Source organism: Haplochromis burtoni, unplaced genomic scaffold (genome assembly GCF_018398535.1).
Source record: "Haplochromis burtoni strain Fernald_Lab_line unplaced genomic scaffold, NCSU_Asbu1 Contig_41, whole genome shotgun sequence".
In the NCBI taxonomy this organism is placed as follows: domain Eukaryota; kingdom Metazoa; phylum Chordata; class Actinopteri; order Cichliformes; family Cichlidae; genus Haplochromis; species Haplochromis burtoni.
Genome location: NW_024582402.1, coordinates 79,690 through 98,131, shown reverse-complemented (window position 1 = coordinate 98,131; position 18,442 = coordinate 79,690). Strand labels below are relative to the sequence as shown.

Genomic DNA, 18,442 nt, shown 5'->3' with positions numbered 1-18,442 from the left:
ACAAGCGAGGAATTAATCTGACTGAGAACCTGATGAATGGATGCCATAATACTAGTTTCATACTACCATGCACCTAAACACAAAGCGCTCTTCCTGACACAACCCCAAGGGGACAAAAAGCCCCCAGGTTTCTCCGACTGGAAGTGAGCTACTGACCTTTAGTATGCCAAGCAAATCTGTACACCACTACAGAGCCATCCCACTTATTTAAACTTCTTTATTTAAAAAAACACACAAAAAAAAAAACACTTGAACATTACAACAGTGACATTTCTGTAAATAAAAGCAACAAAAGTACAGAGCAGAAAATCTTAACATTATGTTGCTGACAGGCACAGACTGAGATGTTAGGATGATTGCTGAGTGGCCTGCTAAAGTTTACTATGAGGTATAACGTTTGTTACATTACATTAGCTTGAACATTCACATAACATTAGCAACTGCAAACGTGTGTCACAGCTGATCTCCAGGATAACATAAAGAGAACGACCTTTTGGAGGTTGTTAATATGATCTAATACTTAACTGACTTGAATTCTTTGAAAAAATGTGGATGTGAGTCTTTTAAGAGCTTCGCTAAAGTGGAAAAGGCTCGTTTGCATGTTGCTTTTGTAAATCACTTAGCCTATCACCTCTCGGTCATTCTCCTCAAATGCAAAGTACTTCCAAACCCGACTCATACTCTCTGTGAGACAAGGACATTGGAAGGCCCCCTGTCAGTTCTATAAGAATTGCAGCTTTGGCATATATGTTGCCTACATTACTAAAACAAAACGAGCACTTTTGCAGTTTGCAGAATGTTGGTATTATCTGGTCACATAATCTGAGGATGCTGCATGCTCATATGATCGCACATCCTGCTTTATTGTCCTTTTTTTAAATCCTCGTGTACAAAATGTTGATTTAAACTCTTAAGAAAGTGCTCAACAAAGTTCTAGTTCAAAAAATATTTTTCTTGTACTTTTTTTTTTAGGTCAATTTGACTTCTTTTTACAAACAGTGGACTTGTCCCTTACTGGCCTTAGAAGTAATTCTGGTTTAAGGGGCTACTGCTTTTTCTTTGTTGATCTTTTACAGTCAGTCATAAATGAGCTTATAGTAAATAAACCACTTTCTGAACAAGACTTTTTTTCACTGTCAGCAGAAAGAGAGGAATGCAGCATGCATTTGTGAAAATTTTAAAGCTGAAAATGCATAATGAATCATTAATTATTCATATGATGTGCTTGTCTTAATGGGTATTTTTACTTTATGTGTGCAGGATTGGAGTGTGCTAACTGTCATGGTAATCATTATGGGCAATTAGAAGTTTTTCAATATTTTGTGAATGACATACTGAAATTATTTAAAAAGCATCAATTTTTTTCCTTTAAAAAAGGGATCGATTTTGTTTTTGCCTGTTTGTGTCTGTGTGTGCATTTTAATTGTGCTCTTTCTTTCATATGTGTGTGAGGAAGGGTTTGTGTCTCTAAAATATAGTAAGTTGGTGGGGTAATCTATAGGATGATTTATGGGGTTTTAAGAAAGTCAATAGATTTGTCTGTGACTGTTACTGAGTTTTGTTCAGTCCATTCATCATACTGACCTCAGCTGAAATGGAAATGACCTAATGTCTCTGAGCAGCACCGCAGCCTTCCCACATCAGACAGGTAGCATGTGCTGTGGCTGGTCCATTTTTCCATCTCACGTCCCGTCATGGAGCAGACGCTCGCGGCTCAGCAAAGGTTTTCTGAGCCCTGAAGGAGGGAACATGTAAAGAGGCAGTGAGCACTGGGACTTAAAAATCCTTGAACCTCTGGCACGTGGATTAATTGGTTTACTCTGTATTATTTCATCAGGGACTTTCAAAACAATTTCAGACATTAGAATGTCTTGAGAACATGTCGCCAACCTGAGGGGCAAAGCAATCTAGTTGATGGCTAAAAATAATTCTGTAATATGGACCACCAAAGGACAACATATATTGAGAAGCAAGGACTGTCATCTCACTGGCAATTATGAATGATATTTCCACTTGGTTTTTTTAATCGTTTGTCGTCAGTGTTGTTATTGTAATAACAACACTATGATCATTAGCCTGCTGCAGAGCAGCATTTTTACACCATGGTTGTTAAATTGATTTATCAGTTGGCATTTTACCAACATAGAGGGTTGGGGGAGGATTTGAGTAGCACAGGTTCTCATTTTCTAGATCTACGGCCCCCGTGTACAAACGCGTACACACATACAAAGAGCTTTCCTGCGTGAGCATCCAGCCGGCCTATTTATCATCAGCAGTGCTCATTGTGCTGGCCCCCCTGCTAATACCATCCTTGCCTTTTCTGCACCTACCATTAAGTGGAAAGTCCCCCTGTTAGTGCTGGGCTTTGATTAATTGGTAGTTTAGATGGTGGGAAATGGTGTCCATAGATAATATCAGGCTACACCTCCACCTGCAGCTGTATTGTTTAGCAACATCCTGACTGCGCTGTTCGTGAAACCCCATTATGTGGGCTCTTGTTGGGCTTCAGCTAATAAGTAGCGTGTGTGTGTGTATATGTGTTAGTGTGTGTTTGAGGGTGCTATGTATAGATGCAGTTGTGTAGTGTTATCTGTATACATATAGCTATACCATAGAGGTTAAAATGACATGTATATATCTTATTATTAAACCTAGAAAATATGAGTTGTGTAATGGTGAACACTCTTTGACTGTAATGTTGTACTCCTATATATGATACTCTATGATGTTTGCACATATTAAGAGAATGGTTTTAATTTTGGTGGCTATTTCTAATTTTGTCTCTCATGTCCTTTTTGTTTCTCACCCTAGGAATCTTCATACTCATTTGCACTGAAATGCCTTATCAGCCTTTCCACTGTTATATTGCTTGGTCTTATAATAATGTACCATGCCCGGGAAATCCAGGTGAGTGCACTGCAGAAAAAGTAACCTTTGTTTATTCATTTACCTTTTGAGATCAGTGTGGCAGAAGTTAAATATTATAAAACCTGATTTTAAAATTTTTAAATTCAATTTCTACTGGCAAAACTACGCTAAATACAAATCACTTAGTCTTTTTTTCTCTTTAACTGAAATTGAAGCAGACAGCTCAGTGTAACCTTAAAGCACCCACCCAAAGATAAACTTTTGAAGCTTAAAAAAATGTTGAACTGTAAAAAGTGCTTGATTGAACCACTTTACCCCCCCAACCCGTGTTTGGGGGGGTAAAGTCCAGCTTCTAAGGAGCTGGACTTTCTTGTAATTTTTTGTGGTCTTGAGCAATAGTTCTCCAAGCTAGTTTTTTCAGCATTTTTCTTTGGACATTGAAAATTGATCACAAACCAGCCAGACCAGTCTTTGTAGCTGACCTTTTTCAGATAAGTTTTTTTTATTTCTTTTGTAAGCCTGTCCCAAAGATACAGTTTGACAGTGTATTTTGGCACCAACTAAGTGATTCCCAGTGAGATGTTAACTTTCAACATGTTGTGCATACATTAAAAGTACCTGAAAACTATGACCTTAAGAAAAAAGGAAAAAAGCCAAATCTGAACTGATTAAATTTCCATCATTATGTATGTGGGAAATCAGGAGAGAGGTATAATGTGAGTGTCTACAGCTAACTGTAAAACAAGGTGGAGGCTCTGTCATGGTTTGTACAATGTACAGTCAGACTTTGAGTGACCAGTCCATCTGGAAGCATTTGATTGACAACAGCTAATTTTTCAGCATGACAGTGACATCAACACTGCCAGTGCTGTAAAAAATAAACCTGAATAGAAAAGCACACAGTTTAACACTATCAGTCATGGATTGGCCTCCCCTGAGCCCGGGCCTTAACATTATTGAAGCAGTGTGGGATCATTTTCACAGGGAACGGAACAAAAGGCAGAAACCTCCAAAGATGGGCTTTGAATGTCTTTCAAGAAGCCTAGAGAACTATTCCTGGAGACTACTTCAAGAAATTAAAAGAAAGCTGCCTGAGAGAGTTTAGGCTGTGATGAAGAATAAAGGTGTTGATACCAAATATTGACTTTAAAGCTTGTTGGAAGTGTACAAACTGTGTGCTGTATTTCCATGTACATTTGCACACATTTTAATAAATCGCTGCACCTATGTTTGTAGCAAAATGTAAAGTAATGAGTACTGTACATGTGGTGTATCATAACTGACAAGAGACAATACTTATTTCATACTGTTTATGAAATATCTTATATTAGTTAGTGACTGCAAAGAGTCATTGTGATTTTGTGATAAAGTTTTTCATTTATTATTACCTTTCACTGAGCCTCAGTCTCAGGGTGTGAAATATTGCTGTTGTCAGAGCCTCTGATGGCTCAGATTCATACAGGATGTCTCGTAGTGTTGGTCCTGTGATACGCATGTAGAAATCGTGAGAGGTCTCACTCCAAAATCATTCACAGAAAATGTAGACAAGTGGAAACAAAACTAAACAGGAGAGAAACAGGACCACAGCAATCTCCAATTTAAGATTTAAACTACAGCCAGTTAAGTAAGTATTGTAAACATTTGATAAAATGACATTTTTATAGATGTTTATAGGTGGAATAGTCAGTATTAAGTGTTTGCAGTTGTCTGTTTTGATTCAAATCAATAAAATTCCATAAATAAAATGATTAGTTTTTGCTCTATTAATGATTGTGATTATAAATTGTTACTAAATAGTTTACACAAACAAAACTGACATCACGAAATATTGACATTTCCTACAAACCCCGCTGTCTGTACAAAGGCAGTGTAGGAAAACTATGTCACTGTAAACTCTGATGCATCGTTAATGCTATCCTGAGTGCGACAATTAGTATTTTATATTGCTAAGAGGATGGTGGAGAAAAAAGGGCAACAGGTAACAATGGGAGATGGACTACTTTGTCTTTCTAAAGAAAGAAAATGACCCAAAACAGGAAGGACCTGGCCAGAAGCAAAGAAGAGTAACCTACATGTGCAGCATATTCACAGGAACCTCTGCAGCAGTATTAGGCTGCATGTTTTGTTGCCACTGTAGAGAAAAACCTATCTTAAATTAAAGCCGTTAACCCTTTAAACCTCAAACCACAAAACAATTGACCGATTTCAATTGGTTTTTTTTTCTTGAAAATGTTGTGTTTATTAAACTTTCTCACAATTTTTGTAAAAATTATGCTTAAAGGTTTATTGCACAATTTAGGTTTTCCAGTGGGGTGGAAAAAAATCACTCTTAAATGACTCTTAAGTTGTTGTCCAGAAACACTGTATAATTTATTTGCAAACAGTAGTCTTGATGAATCTATACAGTTGTTTTCTGTTTTATTGTATTTGAGTTTCTGTAAAGTTTTCCTGGGATAACTAGAACTACTGCCATACATCTCATGCTCCGTATATTTATTATGTATTTGCCCTTAGCTTATTTGAGTCTTAGAGGTGTGTTGTTTATAAATCAAAACATAAGACACCTATGCTACTCTTGTCTGCTAGCTTGATTTACAAAGATCAGCCAAATAAAATAAAAAAAAAGAAAGAAAGAAGAATAACAATGATGATCTTCTGCTTGAGAAATGTTGGATTTCTCACAGACAAGCCCAGAGGAACTCACCATCACCATCTCCCATCATCCCAGTATTTTTGATCTACACAAGTTTTGGCAGGTGTTTTTAATGCTATGGCTGATATTTGTAGATGAAGTATTGGCCATCATGAGCAGCATCCATGTCTTATGGATCATCTACAAACACACCAATACTATGAGGCCTCATTCAAAGGTCCATGTGGTTGAAAATGTATTAAAGATGTGTAGAAGGAAAAGAGGTTGAGTGTGGAAGGAAATTCTAAGTTTATCCAAACTGACCTCAGTCTGTCTTTTCCTTCAGCTGTTTATGGTCGACAATGGTGCGGATGATTGGAGGATAGCCATGACGTATGAGCGAATCTTCTTCATCGTGCTGGAACTACTGGTGTGTGCCATTCACCCCATCCCGGGCCAGTATGTCTTCACATGGACAGCGCGGCTGGCTTTTACCTACACGCCGTCGGTGGCCGACGCGGATGTGGACATCATCCTCTCCATCCCCATGTTCCTGAGACTCTACCTGATTGGCAGAGTCATGTTACTCCACAGCAAGCTGTTCACGGACGCTTCGTCCCGCAGCATTGGCGCCCTCAACAAGATTAACTTCAACACACGCTTTGTCATGAAGACCCTCATGACCATCTGTCCAGGAACTGTTCTGCTGGTGTTCAGTATATCCTCCTGGATCATTGCTGCATGGACTGTGCGTGTCTGTGAGAGGTAAATACAGGGCTGTGAATAATGGATGTTGTTGCTGGGCACAAACCAAAATGGCTGATGCACAATTGCACTTTGTGGATTATTAGACGTCTTCTCTTCCTTCACTTATCGCTTTTGTTCCCAAGCTTTTCCGTGCTTTCTGTCCTTTCCCGGAAATATGTGGAATCATCAGAATAGGTTACATATCGATGCCGTACACGTGTGCAGGAAGGCATACGCTAATACGCCCACATACTACACCACTGCCCGGCTATTTAAAAACACCCTTGCACACGTTTCATTAGCTCAGCACTTGCTCCACGACTTCCCACTCCTTGTTTTTATTGCTATTTTAGATGGCTTGTCCATAATTCATGAGTGTTTAATTGTTTGTTTGCTGAATGGTTTGTTTTGATAATGCAGAGCAGCCCCCAGGATCCCCTAACCCGTTTTTCTCACCAAAACTGCGCAACGGGCTTCGTCTCAAGGGGGCACCAATGATTCTCGCTGAAAATGAAAGAGGCAGGGAGAAATGAGAGGCTCTCTTTTTCTTTCTCGTTTGTGCATTTGCATAGGGAAATGAGACATTAATGCCAGCTTTGATGTTTTTAAATTCATTTTTGCATAGATGGTGTGGAAGGGGGACTCGAGTTGCATGGCTGGAGAGTGGGAAAATCTATAGCAGCAGTTCTTGTCAAACCCAATATTTTAGTCTACACGTGCTACACCACAAAAGCTAAACATCCCGTCAGAGGAAGGTCTTTCTTTTATTGCTGCAGCTCATCTTGCCTGCTTTTATTAAGTACCTCCCCTCCCCCTCCTGTACCCCTGCCCCCTAACTACCCACATGTTAACCTGTCACTAACCACCCCCCTTTACACGCCCTTACCTTGGGATCTTCATGGCTGGTGGATTTAAAACTCAAAAACTTTCACACCAGCTCCTCTGGAGCACAGAGGGAGGCCAGTGAGGTGTCACAGGCATGAGATAACCTCAACCCAATGATAAATAGACTGGTTCCTACATAGCGCTTTTCTACTCTACCTGAGCACTGAAAGCGCTTCATGCATTGGTTGAAAAAACACAACATTAAATTTGCACATGATGACGTCTCCATAAAGTTAAGTTGCACAAAGTCTCTCTATTGTAATTGGCTCTACTGTATGTCACATTTTTGCCATCATTCAGTCTTTAGCACCTCATAAAAGGAAGGAGTCATTTCATTCAAGTCAAATGCTGGTAGAGGAAAAAAAAAAAACTACATGGGTTTAGTTTGGATTTCTGAACTTAAATGAATAAGGAGTTGAGAGGCACAGAATCTCTAGAGTGTGGTTTGGTTTAAAAATGCACAAACACATGAGCAGGGCATGCTATTAATCATTTAGCCTCAGAATAATGTGTCCAGATGGGTAGATTTGTGTCTGTATGTCTACGTCTGTTACTATGGATGGGTGCACTTTAGCATGCACATGAAGGTTGTGTGTGCGTGTGCATGCGTGTGCGTGTGTTTGTATAATGTTTTGTTGTACTTTCTATTTCCCCACTATGCTGCTCCATAGGGATACCATGTGAGTCCTCGTTCTCTAGCCGTGGAAAACCCAACTTATCATTTTTTTCACCGAGCTGGCGCCACTGCTGCCCTGAGTGGGGTTGGAGGGTGGTGGGGAGTGGGGTGGTGGTAGCGGGGAGAAGGGGCAGCTCCTCTGAAACAAAATTGACCGATGATCCTTTCCAAACCCAGTAGGTCAAACGGAGAATTAGGAAGGGCCCTCTAGTTGGCATGAAAGTGGCACAATTCCTAAGAGATTTTAGTGGCTGTAGGAGGACAGCAGAGACCTACAGTGTGAGCAGCACTTTGAAGCAAGCGTCTCTTTGCTAACTGTTGTGCATTAGGCCGGTAGGAGCTGGAGGAGGAAGTTTGTATAAAAATGGAGCAACTCCTTCAAGTCACCTTCACCAGTCTGCCAGAGGGCAATTTGTCTTATCTCATTTTTTCTCTCTCTCTCTCCTTATGCAATTGTTATAGATCCATACTGCAAAAAGATGTCTTTTTAGCAGCAACTCCAAAGATTTTCGAGGACCAAAGGCCTTTCTGTTCTTTGTGTTCACACATTACCATCTCATTATGTGTCTCCCCTCACAAAACTAATTGAACAGTGTTATAGTTTTCCACAGACTTTTGTTGCTTCTACCCAAAAGATTGTTCTGCAGAGATGAAGACACTTTGTCCTCTGTTATCAAAATAAGGCCCGAGTGTGCAAGAAGAGAACGAATGTCAAGTCATTTCGTGTATTTAGCTGAGGGCACTTTTGTCTGGGCTGCGTGTTACTTTTAGCACAGCAAGATTCTGAGTGAGAGATACGTGAGTGGCATAACGCAGTTAGAGGGTAAATGAGAGCATTGCTTTCCATTGCTACATGTGTTAACGGAGACATCTTTTAAAAACAAGAGTTTGGTCTCTGCCGAATGCGGCGTCTCTAGTTTTTGTTTGCCCACGTGAGCCGAATGTCATTCCCCTTCCTCCTTTCTTTTAGTAAACATTGAAACAGCATGCGAGTTTTCATGTTTACTTATCAATCCCATCATTTCAAGTGAAACCAAAGTTGAAAAAAAGAAGAGGCGCTTGTTTCCCAAAGTGCTGTATGTGACTTGTATCTGTTAAATGCGCCGTAACACTGTCACATTGACCACGCTGCGAAGTAAATCAAAGGGCAGTACGGTGTGAGATTGGACGAACACGGAGTCTACCTGGAAAATGCCTAGATGGGGGGAATGAAAGACACACAACCAGAGGGACTGAGAGAGGGTGGAGATGGGAGAAATGCTAATGTTACAGTAGATGGATTTAACACTGGCCCCCTTTCCCATCTTTCTTGTTACAGCCCATCCTCAGAGCTAACCTACCTCAACTAAGCTCCTTAACTAAGCTCTTTTGGCTTCTCCCTCACTACCAAAGACACCTCCCTCCCTCTCTCTCTTACTGCTGACTGATCCTTTGCAGATCTCCTACTGTACCCATCTAACGTGGCATGCTTTGCAGTTTCTCCTCATCTCTCCCCACTACTGATTCCTTGTCCCTTTGCCTTTCCTTATCCATAACAAGCAGGCCTAATCCAGCCCGAACTCAGTTACACACTTGCATGCATGCCTTGCCTGTCTCCCTGGTTTCTCACTCCTTTTTCTCTTTAGCTGTTATCTAATTCTCTTCCACTCCTGTTCTAACTTTGTTATCTGAAACAAAACGCTCTATTTCGGGGCAATGCGAGGCTGCTATTTCTCACCTCGCATACTCCATTCAGGGCCTGTAGGCTACGTAAAAGGCAAGAAAGTTTAGCTGACTTTCCCTTAGAGCACAGCACCAGATTATCAGGCTCAAGATACAAACAGCGCCAGCCAAGACAGGTTGTCCGAATGTTTAACTGGAGAAATGCATACCAGAGCAACTTGAACTTTCTCACACCAACCACATGTTTACATGAAATATTCAAGCAGGCTTTGTAACTTTACAGTTTCCAGGCTGTGAGCTCAACCAAACTTATACAAAACCGAAATGTTGCCGTTCCTTTGAGTTTCTTACAGTAGGTTTACATTTATAGTCTGATGCTGCAATGTGGGCAATGTAAGGGAGCCTCTTTGATTCGACGTGGCTACTATATTCACCAGGGACAGTTAGATTCTTCATTGTTTCACTTGATGTGACAGCGTGCTCGCTCTGCAGGCCTAGTATTGATTGTAGCCTATCAGCGCATGTAAGCCCACAAGGTAAATTTGCATAATATGTGATAAGCACTGGGACAGGTAAAAGACTGACATGCAGTAACATAAAATTAAGTTAGTTCTCTGTTTTTCATCAGCCACATCAGTTACTGTCTCTCTCTGCAGTCTTGATGCGATCATATGCATTCAGAAATGATTTTCCGAAAGACAAAGCAGCGGTGGATTTGCTTCTACCAGTTTACACATGGAGTTGTTATCCTGTCTAGGAGATCCTCCTACTTGTTTCAGTCTACTCTTAGAAAGGGAAAAGTCTGATTTGGGGGAACGTCAGCTCCACTGACTCCTCCTATTAATGCCTCACTGGAAGAACAGACTCACTGCTGAGGCTTCTGCTCTGTGGTTCTCACGTGTGTGAAAACAAGTAGTTTAATAAGCAAAACTGAAAGGTTTCTTTACAGCTGCAAAAAAAGGGACAAAAATAAAATAATGACCTGATGATTAGGATTTGAAAACTTGAAAACTTCACAATCATTTGGTAGGTCTGTTTTTTTGTGTGCACCTAAAAGAGTTAAAAGTATAATGTTAAAGACAGTCTCTGTGTTGTGTGCAGAAGTAAACCACACATTGTGGAAGGCTGAGTGTACTGAGAAGATTTGAAACATGAAAGAAAATGTTTAGATGTACTGAGTTGGCAGTGGAGGTGGAGTGGTAGTGTTTCGGTGTTTCTGCGTGTCCCATGATGGTTTAATACCCAGAGTGTGCATCAGAGGATGAACGAGTTACTTCTTGGAAAAATAATTTAACATTTACATGGAAACTGTTTTGAAGTGCTTCTTAGCTTGAGCAAAACAACTATTGTTGGAGTTGAGAATGTAAAGTGTGTTACTGGGCTTGGAAGCTTACTGAGGAGCTTTTCTAGAGGTGTCTCTATCGTAATTCAGTGAAACATCTGTGATGGATTACTGTCGATCTGATAACCTTTGATGTAAGCACACACTCCAGCTCTGAAACATTAAGATTAAGGGTGTCACGAATGGAGTTTCTTGTCTGTAGATTAGGGAGGACAGTCCCAGCATAGCACAGAGAGACCTGACTTCATGAAAGGAAAGACTGACTGTAGTTCTCAGGTTAATTACTAAAGTTTGCAAGGGCGCACACACAACACTGTAAAGGGCTTAGGCCAGCTGACATTATTTACTTCATTATTCATAATTGAGTGACTTGCAGAAAATCTCTGCAGTTACAGCATACTGTTTGAAAGTTTTCTCACTGACCCTGTAAAAATAAATTAAAAAATGCAGATGTGCTAACACACTCTGAGCATTTCTGGAAGCAGAAGCCCAGAGAAAGCCTCGTTGAGGGGGGGATAAAACCTTGAGTCAGCAAATCCAAAGAGCTTTCAGTTAAAAATAAAACATTTTAGTTGGTTGACAGTAGTGCAGTAGATTTAGGTTAATTCTTCTTTAAAGTGTGTGCATTTTTGCACTGGCACTTTAAAATTCATTTTCTTCCCTGCAATATATATATAGAGGAAATCTAACAGGTACTTAATTTAAAGCTAATATCCAGTTTCTGCAACATGGCGAACCTCCATGTGGTTTATATTTCGTGCTAATTGACCGAAGCACAATTACATCAGATCTTGTGAGACCGCCACTCCTCTGTGTTTGATTTCCTGATGACAGGTCACTGTGACATTGAGCCCCTTGACTGCTCAAGTGTGTTTAAGAATTCATTTGACAGAGTTGGATTTGGGCACAAAGCCAAGAGGTGAAGATTGCTGCAGATTTGTCTGCATAATTTCATTTCATGTTTGAATTGCATGACATATACTTTCATATAAAAGCTTTCTTCATTGTACACATTACACAGAAAGCAGTTAGAGAACTTGGAAATCTATTTTGTTCCTAAGCTGTCTAAACATAGATATTATAAAATACATGTACACAGCCACCCCAATGTAAGAGGTGATATGCATGAAGGAGCCCTACAAGGGTACAACACTGTTGCCGTCCAGGTAATCACCTGCCTCTCCACAACATGGAAGCTCCTCTCAGATACCGCAGCAGGCAAAATGTATAGTCAATACATGAGCACACTTCATAGTAGCTTTGGAAATAACACCAATGGGTCAAAGCATCACCAGGACTCCAAGACCAGGCAGAGCAACCTGAGAACCACCTGGATGCCCCACATATGGACACAGATTCCAAGCACACCAGATGTCTCTGTTCAGAAGAGTACCGACCTAGTAACAGCTAAGATTCTGCATAGGACCCTCAAACTCCCAGACCTGAGGACCCAAGCTTGAGGACCGCAAACATCACCCACCAGGTTGTGAGAGGGAGATGTATATAATGTGTGTATATGAGCACAGGCCATAAAAACAAGAAAACACAAATAAAGATTTAGAAACTTTCAAAAAATTGTTTCACATTGAAAAATATTATTATTCATTAGGCAAATAACAAACTTTAACAAATTAATATTTCTTTAAATTTGAGCTGTTACACTGAAATTCTTTAAGAAGGAATTAATCAAATCAAATAAAAATTTCTGTTCAGGAATCCAAGTAGATCACTGTAATTTGGCACCTTAACAACTATTTTTTATTTTTATTTTTTTAACCAGTACATTTGAAAATCTAGGTTAACAACAATAACACCAACATTAACATATTTCAGTTAAAGAGCTTGTGCATACTGGTGGATTAACCATTACTGAAACATAAAAACAATTTTGGTAATTACCAATACAGTTAATTTAGGGCATAAACTTTACAGTGGGTTGAGTCTAAACTGCATAATAATAAAACCTTCAGAATTTTTAAGTTTTACATATTTTTAACTAAAACGTGTTCCATGTTCATCACATTAGATTGATAGCATGCTAACATTTGTTAATTAACCATAATTAATTCTTTCACACATTTAATCCACAACTAAATTTTACCTAATCGTGCCATTAGAGAAAACTGAAAATCTGGTCTTGTAAAGTTTCAAAAATCACAAATCAATCTCACGTTGGTGCCACAGGAAGAATCTGGGATTTTAAAAACTCAGTACTGTATTGCTTTGAACTGTGAAAACTCACACCATATTTAAAGTGGACTTATTATTCCCCTATTATCATACCCAACTCCATATTTTAATTCTTGGACTCTGCTTGAGTAGCTTTGCATAAATCAGTTCAAAATAATCCATATATAGCTTACACTGGGACTCGGTTCAGCCCTCTGTCTGAAAGAAGCAGTTTTAGCTCCTCTCCTTCAGAAGAACATTATCCAAAGGCCATCCTCCCTTCTGGTTGAGTGTTTGAACACCAAGTGGGTGGGAATACTGTGCTCACAGCCAGAGCTGCTCAACTGAGATGACCATACACCTCCTTTCTCTCTCTCTGACTTGTACTTTTAGTTCATAAAGAACTAAGAGCAGAAGAGCTCTTGGTAAACTGAGCCTAAAGGTACAAGAAATCCCAACGATTCAAAAGCCTGAGCTTTTGTCTCGTACATGGCAATTTAAAAAAAAATTCAGCCATGTTAAATTTGTAATGTGATCCATTTTTCTAACACTATAAATATGATAAAGCATGTAAAAATACAATATGTCCCCTTTCAATTTCAGCAATTAGCAAATGTACAGATGTTTTTTAGTTTGCTGTGCTGCTTTGCTTGCTTACTTTTGTGTATTGCTGTGCTGTAAAAACACTGCTAGGTTTGCAGTTTTTCAAAGAAGCTGTCATTACTTTGAGTTTAATCTGCTCATGTTTATTGCAACTAAAACCCCTCCCCCCGCGGAGCATCCCGATGTATTTGTTTAAAAGTCATCACAGCAGTGTTCAGATTAATTTTTTGGCATTCTGACTTTTTTTTTTTCATTTATTTTGCCTCGATTGAACATCTGGACAAAAGTGGTGATGTGCTGTTACTATATGAAGGTGATGACTTCAGAATGTAAAGCACGAGCTTTTCAGTGTGAACAAAGTGCTTGGCTCTTTGCTTCGCTGTGCCGGCTGACTAAAGAAGGCAAGAAACAGAGGCAAGGTTGATGTTCTTCCTCTAGCATGTTTGAAATCTAAATATTGTTGTACTATCGGGTTTTGCAAGTGTTTTTTAATTCATTTGTGCATTTTAGGCGCACGAAACACAGTAGTAACTTTTATGTGTGTGATACCTTAAAAAGCGCCCTTGTTCTGAAGGAAACATCTGTTAAAATATTTCGCGTATGTGAAGGAATCCAGTTCGAAAGGAAAACCTGAGTGTATGTGTGTGTGTGCATGTTGGCAAGGTTAAGTGCGCCTCATTCACATGTGATCCATTCTTGCTACTTTATTTATAGAGAGGCTGTGTTGTCAGCCTCTGTCAAACATCTACAGACAACAGCAGCTGAAAAATGAAGTGATTCCATTCGTGCACATAAACAGAGAGCATAGCCATGTTGGGAGGGAAAAGGCTGATTAGACTACACCAATGGTGATTTGAACAGGCCGATATAGTCATTCACAAGCAATTGTTTATCTCGTTGCTGGTCAGCTTAGTTAAAACACTGCGACTTGAGACGTTGCCTTATCGGTCTTGTGTTGTGGTCATCACACTGTCTCGCAGAACGAAGGCCTCGGTGCTCTTTTGGATGTAAATGACGGTGTTGTTGCATTTGATGCTGGATAAATAATGTAATCTGTAAAACGTTTGGGTAATTGATCCAAGAATAATGCATTTGCTGTTAGTGTCTGTCAGGGAGAATTTAACCAGGGGGGATTACAACTATCTGCTCTGGACATTATATATGTCCTGTCCTGGAATAAGTTGAAAGTGGTGCCAGCTCTTCTCCATGCTATTCCAAAACTTGACACAGTATATTGAGAGCCTTAAAACGCTATTGATTTGCTCCCATTTCAGCCTCTGTCTCTGCTCCAGTACTGCTGTCTTCTGCTCTTTTTCAGAGAGCTGAAATATGTGCAATGAAATGTCCACCAACAGAAAAACAGGCGATAAAAGAGAAAGCAACAATGCCTCTTTGCATTGTTGCCAAGCATATTTATAGGTCATATTTACAACAGAGGCGACCATATTGTACTGCAATAAACTGTTCACTGTGCTGAAAGGTGCAGCACATTCCTGCCTGCCTTGGAGACGTGACTCACTCTCTGCATGCCTTGATGACAAAATGAATGAAATTAACATACTAGTCACTAACATTGTAGTCACTTGCAATTACAATATTTAGCCAGCTGATCAAGTTTATCCCCATGGCAGTTATCAAAGGGCAGCTGGTGAAGTGTTGGGATGCAGGTAAAAGAGACAGGGGTGTCAAATTCAATGAGCTTCTTCCTTTGTTACTCAACCAGTCCTCACCCCACTGTTTACAAATGAACAGTACCAAGAAGACGTAATGGTCCCCTTTCACATGGTAATACTGCAGGATTTGTCATAGGTGGTGTTAATCTCTAAATGGACCCTAGGTTTTTCTGTTGCTCCCCTGCTCTCAATATACTGGCTTTGAAGCATGCAGATGCAGACATGTTTTTTATTCCTGCATGGTATTGTACAGACTGCTTCTCTGCATGTTATTGAAAAAGCTTGAATCCCATAGACCACACACTTTTTTGACATTCTGTGGGACAAAAACGCTCAGCTATTTTCCCCCCGGACTTTGAGCATGAATAGAAAAACTTGAGAGTGGGAGTTTTAAGAAATGTGGAAGGCATGATTAGTTCATTTATGGTGTTTGGTAACAATGAACTGTCTTGGAGGAGAAAGAGGAAACGGTTTTTCTATGAAACTGTGAATCTTTTTTTTCCCTCCTGGTGTAGAGAAAAACTTCATAGACTGAACCCCAGCTGTTCTGATATGTACTTGTGCGCTAATTAGAGATGATTGTGCTGGTCATTCTGAGTTCATAGGCTTGGACGCTGCTGGATATTTCAAACTCATCGGAAATTCATGATTGGCCCAGTTAGAACTCCCTTTACAAAATCCTTAACCAAATCCCAAGAAATTAGACTCAGAGTCTAGATTGCCTTGTCATAAGGATGTTAGCGTGATGTTGTCTGAAAGTGCTTAATGAATATTTGATTTTGACTTCAAAATTAAATCTTATCTGATCTCCTCCTAGACAGCCCATTGGGAATAATCAGGCGAGTTGAATGAGGGTGGGTGAATGAGGCAGATTTGCCTCCGTGATTGACTTTTGCTTTGCTGTGGAAGGTATGGCAATGTCATCCTCAATCCAGCTTTGTGTGCGTTGTGTTTTTTGTTACACAAGTGTCTTTACGTATGCACTATGGGCCTTTTGGTCCGACATTTTCAAGCATGGCTGTCAGTTTGAACTGATGATTTGCATTACCAAAACTTCTGTCGGGGCAACTCTGAGAAGGAAGGAAGATTTTTATTAAACGTTGACCAATAATCCGACTATTAGTTTGATTTAAAGAAGAAGCGTATGCATTTTTGGATGCACTGATGTACCTTCTGGTGCAATACTGAAAATAACTTAAAGCCATGGCACTATATCCAGTCACGCTGAGCAACATGGCCTCTCTCTTTGTCATTTAAAACTTGCTTACTATACTTAGTATAATTTCTTTCCATTTTAAATCAAGATGATGTCATTTGGCCTCAGACTCTTTTTTTCTTTTTAAATTTCCCATCATTCATCTCATCAAGTACCTCATTTTCAAACTGACAGATGGTGAACATCATGGTTTCAGTTTCAAATCAGTTATTTCAATTAGAAAGTGATTTTTTCCCCCTGCCTTCGCATTATTCTGAGCGTCCTTCCCATTAAAAATATGGCTCTGCATTAAAAACTGTCTTAAAGATGAAGGAAAACAGAAAGGAATTCTACTGTTTTTTGCACATGTACTGAGTAGACCTTTTCTTTGTTGTTTCTCACTAAAATCTGCTGCATTTTTTTTTAGAACTGGCTTTATAAAACAGGTGTCTCACCTTCCAACATGATTTCTTCCTACTCCTCGATCCTCACCACCTCCACCACCTCCGCTCACAACCCGTTTGGTTCACACAGCACCATGTCATTCTTCAGCATGCTCACATTCACGAAACTGAGTTCCAGCTTTCCTGACTTCTGCATATCTCCATTGCCTTAGGTATCATGACAAACAGGAAGTGACCAGTAACTTCCTGGGAGCCATGTGGCTCATCTCGATTACCTTCCTCTCCATTGGCTACGGAGACATGGTACCACACACCTACTGTGGGAAAGGCGTGTGTCTGCTTACAGGGATCATGGTAGGTTCATCATGTCTTCAGTTACATAAATGTATAACAGAACACACAAGACAACTATGATCAGATAGAACGAAACCTCAAGCTCAAAGTATTATCATGCAACCTGAACGTCAGATTTCAACTTGATTCCTCAACATATATTTGTTTCTCGCTTCCTCTGTTTGTTTGTTTTTAACCTACCAGAACATGTATTTAATTCTTCTTCTGTAGAGCTCACACACTGGTCATTTATTTGAAAGAACCTGAAATGTACTATGTATATATGGAGAGCTATGTAACACCAGCCAAACACAACGTAGTGTCCATATAAGAAAGAACAGTTGCTGTTTTTGTGCAACAGGGAGCTGGTTGCACTGCGTTGGTAGTTGCAGTGGTAGCCAGGAAGCTGGAGCTAACCAAGGCTGAGAAGCATGTCCACAACTTCATGATGGACACACAACTCTGCAAACGAGTGAGTCACAGTAAACTGTAATAGTAAACTCTTATAATATGCATTTTGTGTTTGTAACAGTGATGAGAATGTTTTGGTTTATAACTCTTTCGAGCATTCTCAGCTCAAAAAATGTGTGACAATTTGCTTCTTCCAGTCTGTTAATTTGACTGGGATTGTAGAATAAACAATACACTTACCAGCCACTTTATTGGGTACACCTCTTCAACTGCTTGTTAATGCAAACGTCTAACCAGCCAGTCACATGACAGGAAATCAGTGCATTTAAATATGCAGACATGGGCAAAACAACATGCTGAAGAAACCTATGTGTGTTTTCTGCCGACTATTGGTTTTAATCGTTTGTAACTATTAAACCCTGACTCTCTCTCCCTTCGTCCTCTTTCTGCTCTTTTCTCTTTCCCCTCACCCCCCACAAGTTGTGGCAGATGGCTGCCACTCCCTGAGCCTGATTCTGTCAGAGGTTTTTTCCTGTTAAAAGGGAGTTTTTCCTTCCAACTGTTGACAGGGGGTTGTTTGGGATAACTTTCTAATATTTTAAGGTCTTTCCCTTACATTATAAGAAACTTTGAGGCAATTTTTGTCGGGAATTGGCTGTATATAAATAAAATTGAACTGAAATGTATGCAGAAGAGCTCCTCTGAATGCACAATATGTCATACCTTGAAGCGGATGGGCTATAGCAGCAGAGAATCCGGCCGGGTGCGACAATGGACTAACCAAAACTTGACAACAGAAGATTGGAAAAACATTGCCTGGTCTGATGAGTCTCAGTTTCTGC

At 39.9% G+C, this 18,442-nt stretch overlaps 1 protein-coding gene across 3 annotated transcripts in view; it reads left to right on the top strand.

The window, feature by feature from the left end:
* kcnn1a (potassium intermediate/small conductance calcium-activated channel, subfamily N, member 1a) overlaps positions 1 to 18,442 on the top strand; it is a 64,451-nt gene that overhangs the window by 35,115 nt on the left and 10,894 nt on the right. For all 3 annotated transcript variants that reach the window (XM_005920663.3, XM_005920664.3, XM_042219969.1), the window contains exons 3-6: positions 2,812 to 2,907; positions 5,847 to 6,265; positions 17,069 to 17,210; positions 17,551 to 17,661. In XM_005920663.3, coding sequence (XP_005920725.1) covers positions 2,812 to 2,907; positions 5,847 to 6,265; positions 17,069 to 17,210; positions 17,551 to 17,661 — 768 coding nt within the window. The remainder of the gene's footprint in view (positions 1 to 2,811; positions 2,908 to 5,846; positions 6,266 to 17,068; positions 17,211 to 17,550; positions 17,662 to 18,442) is intronic.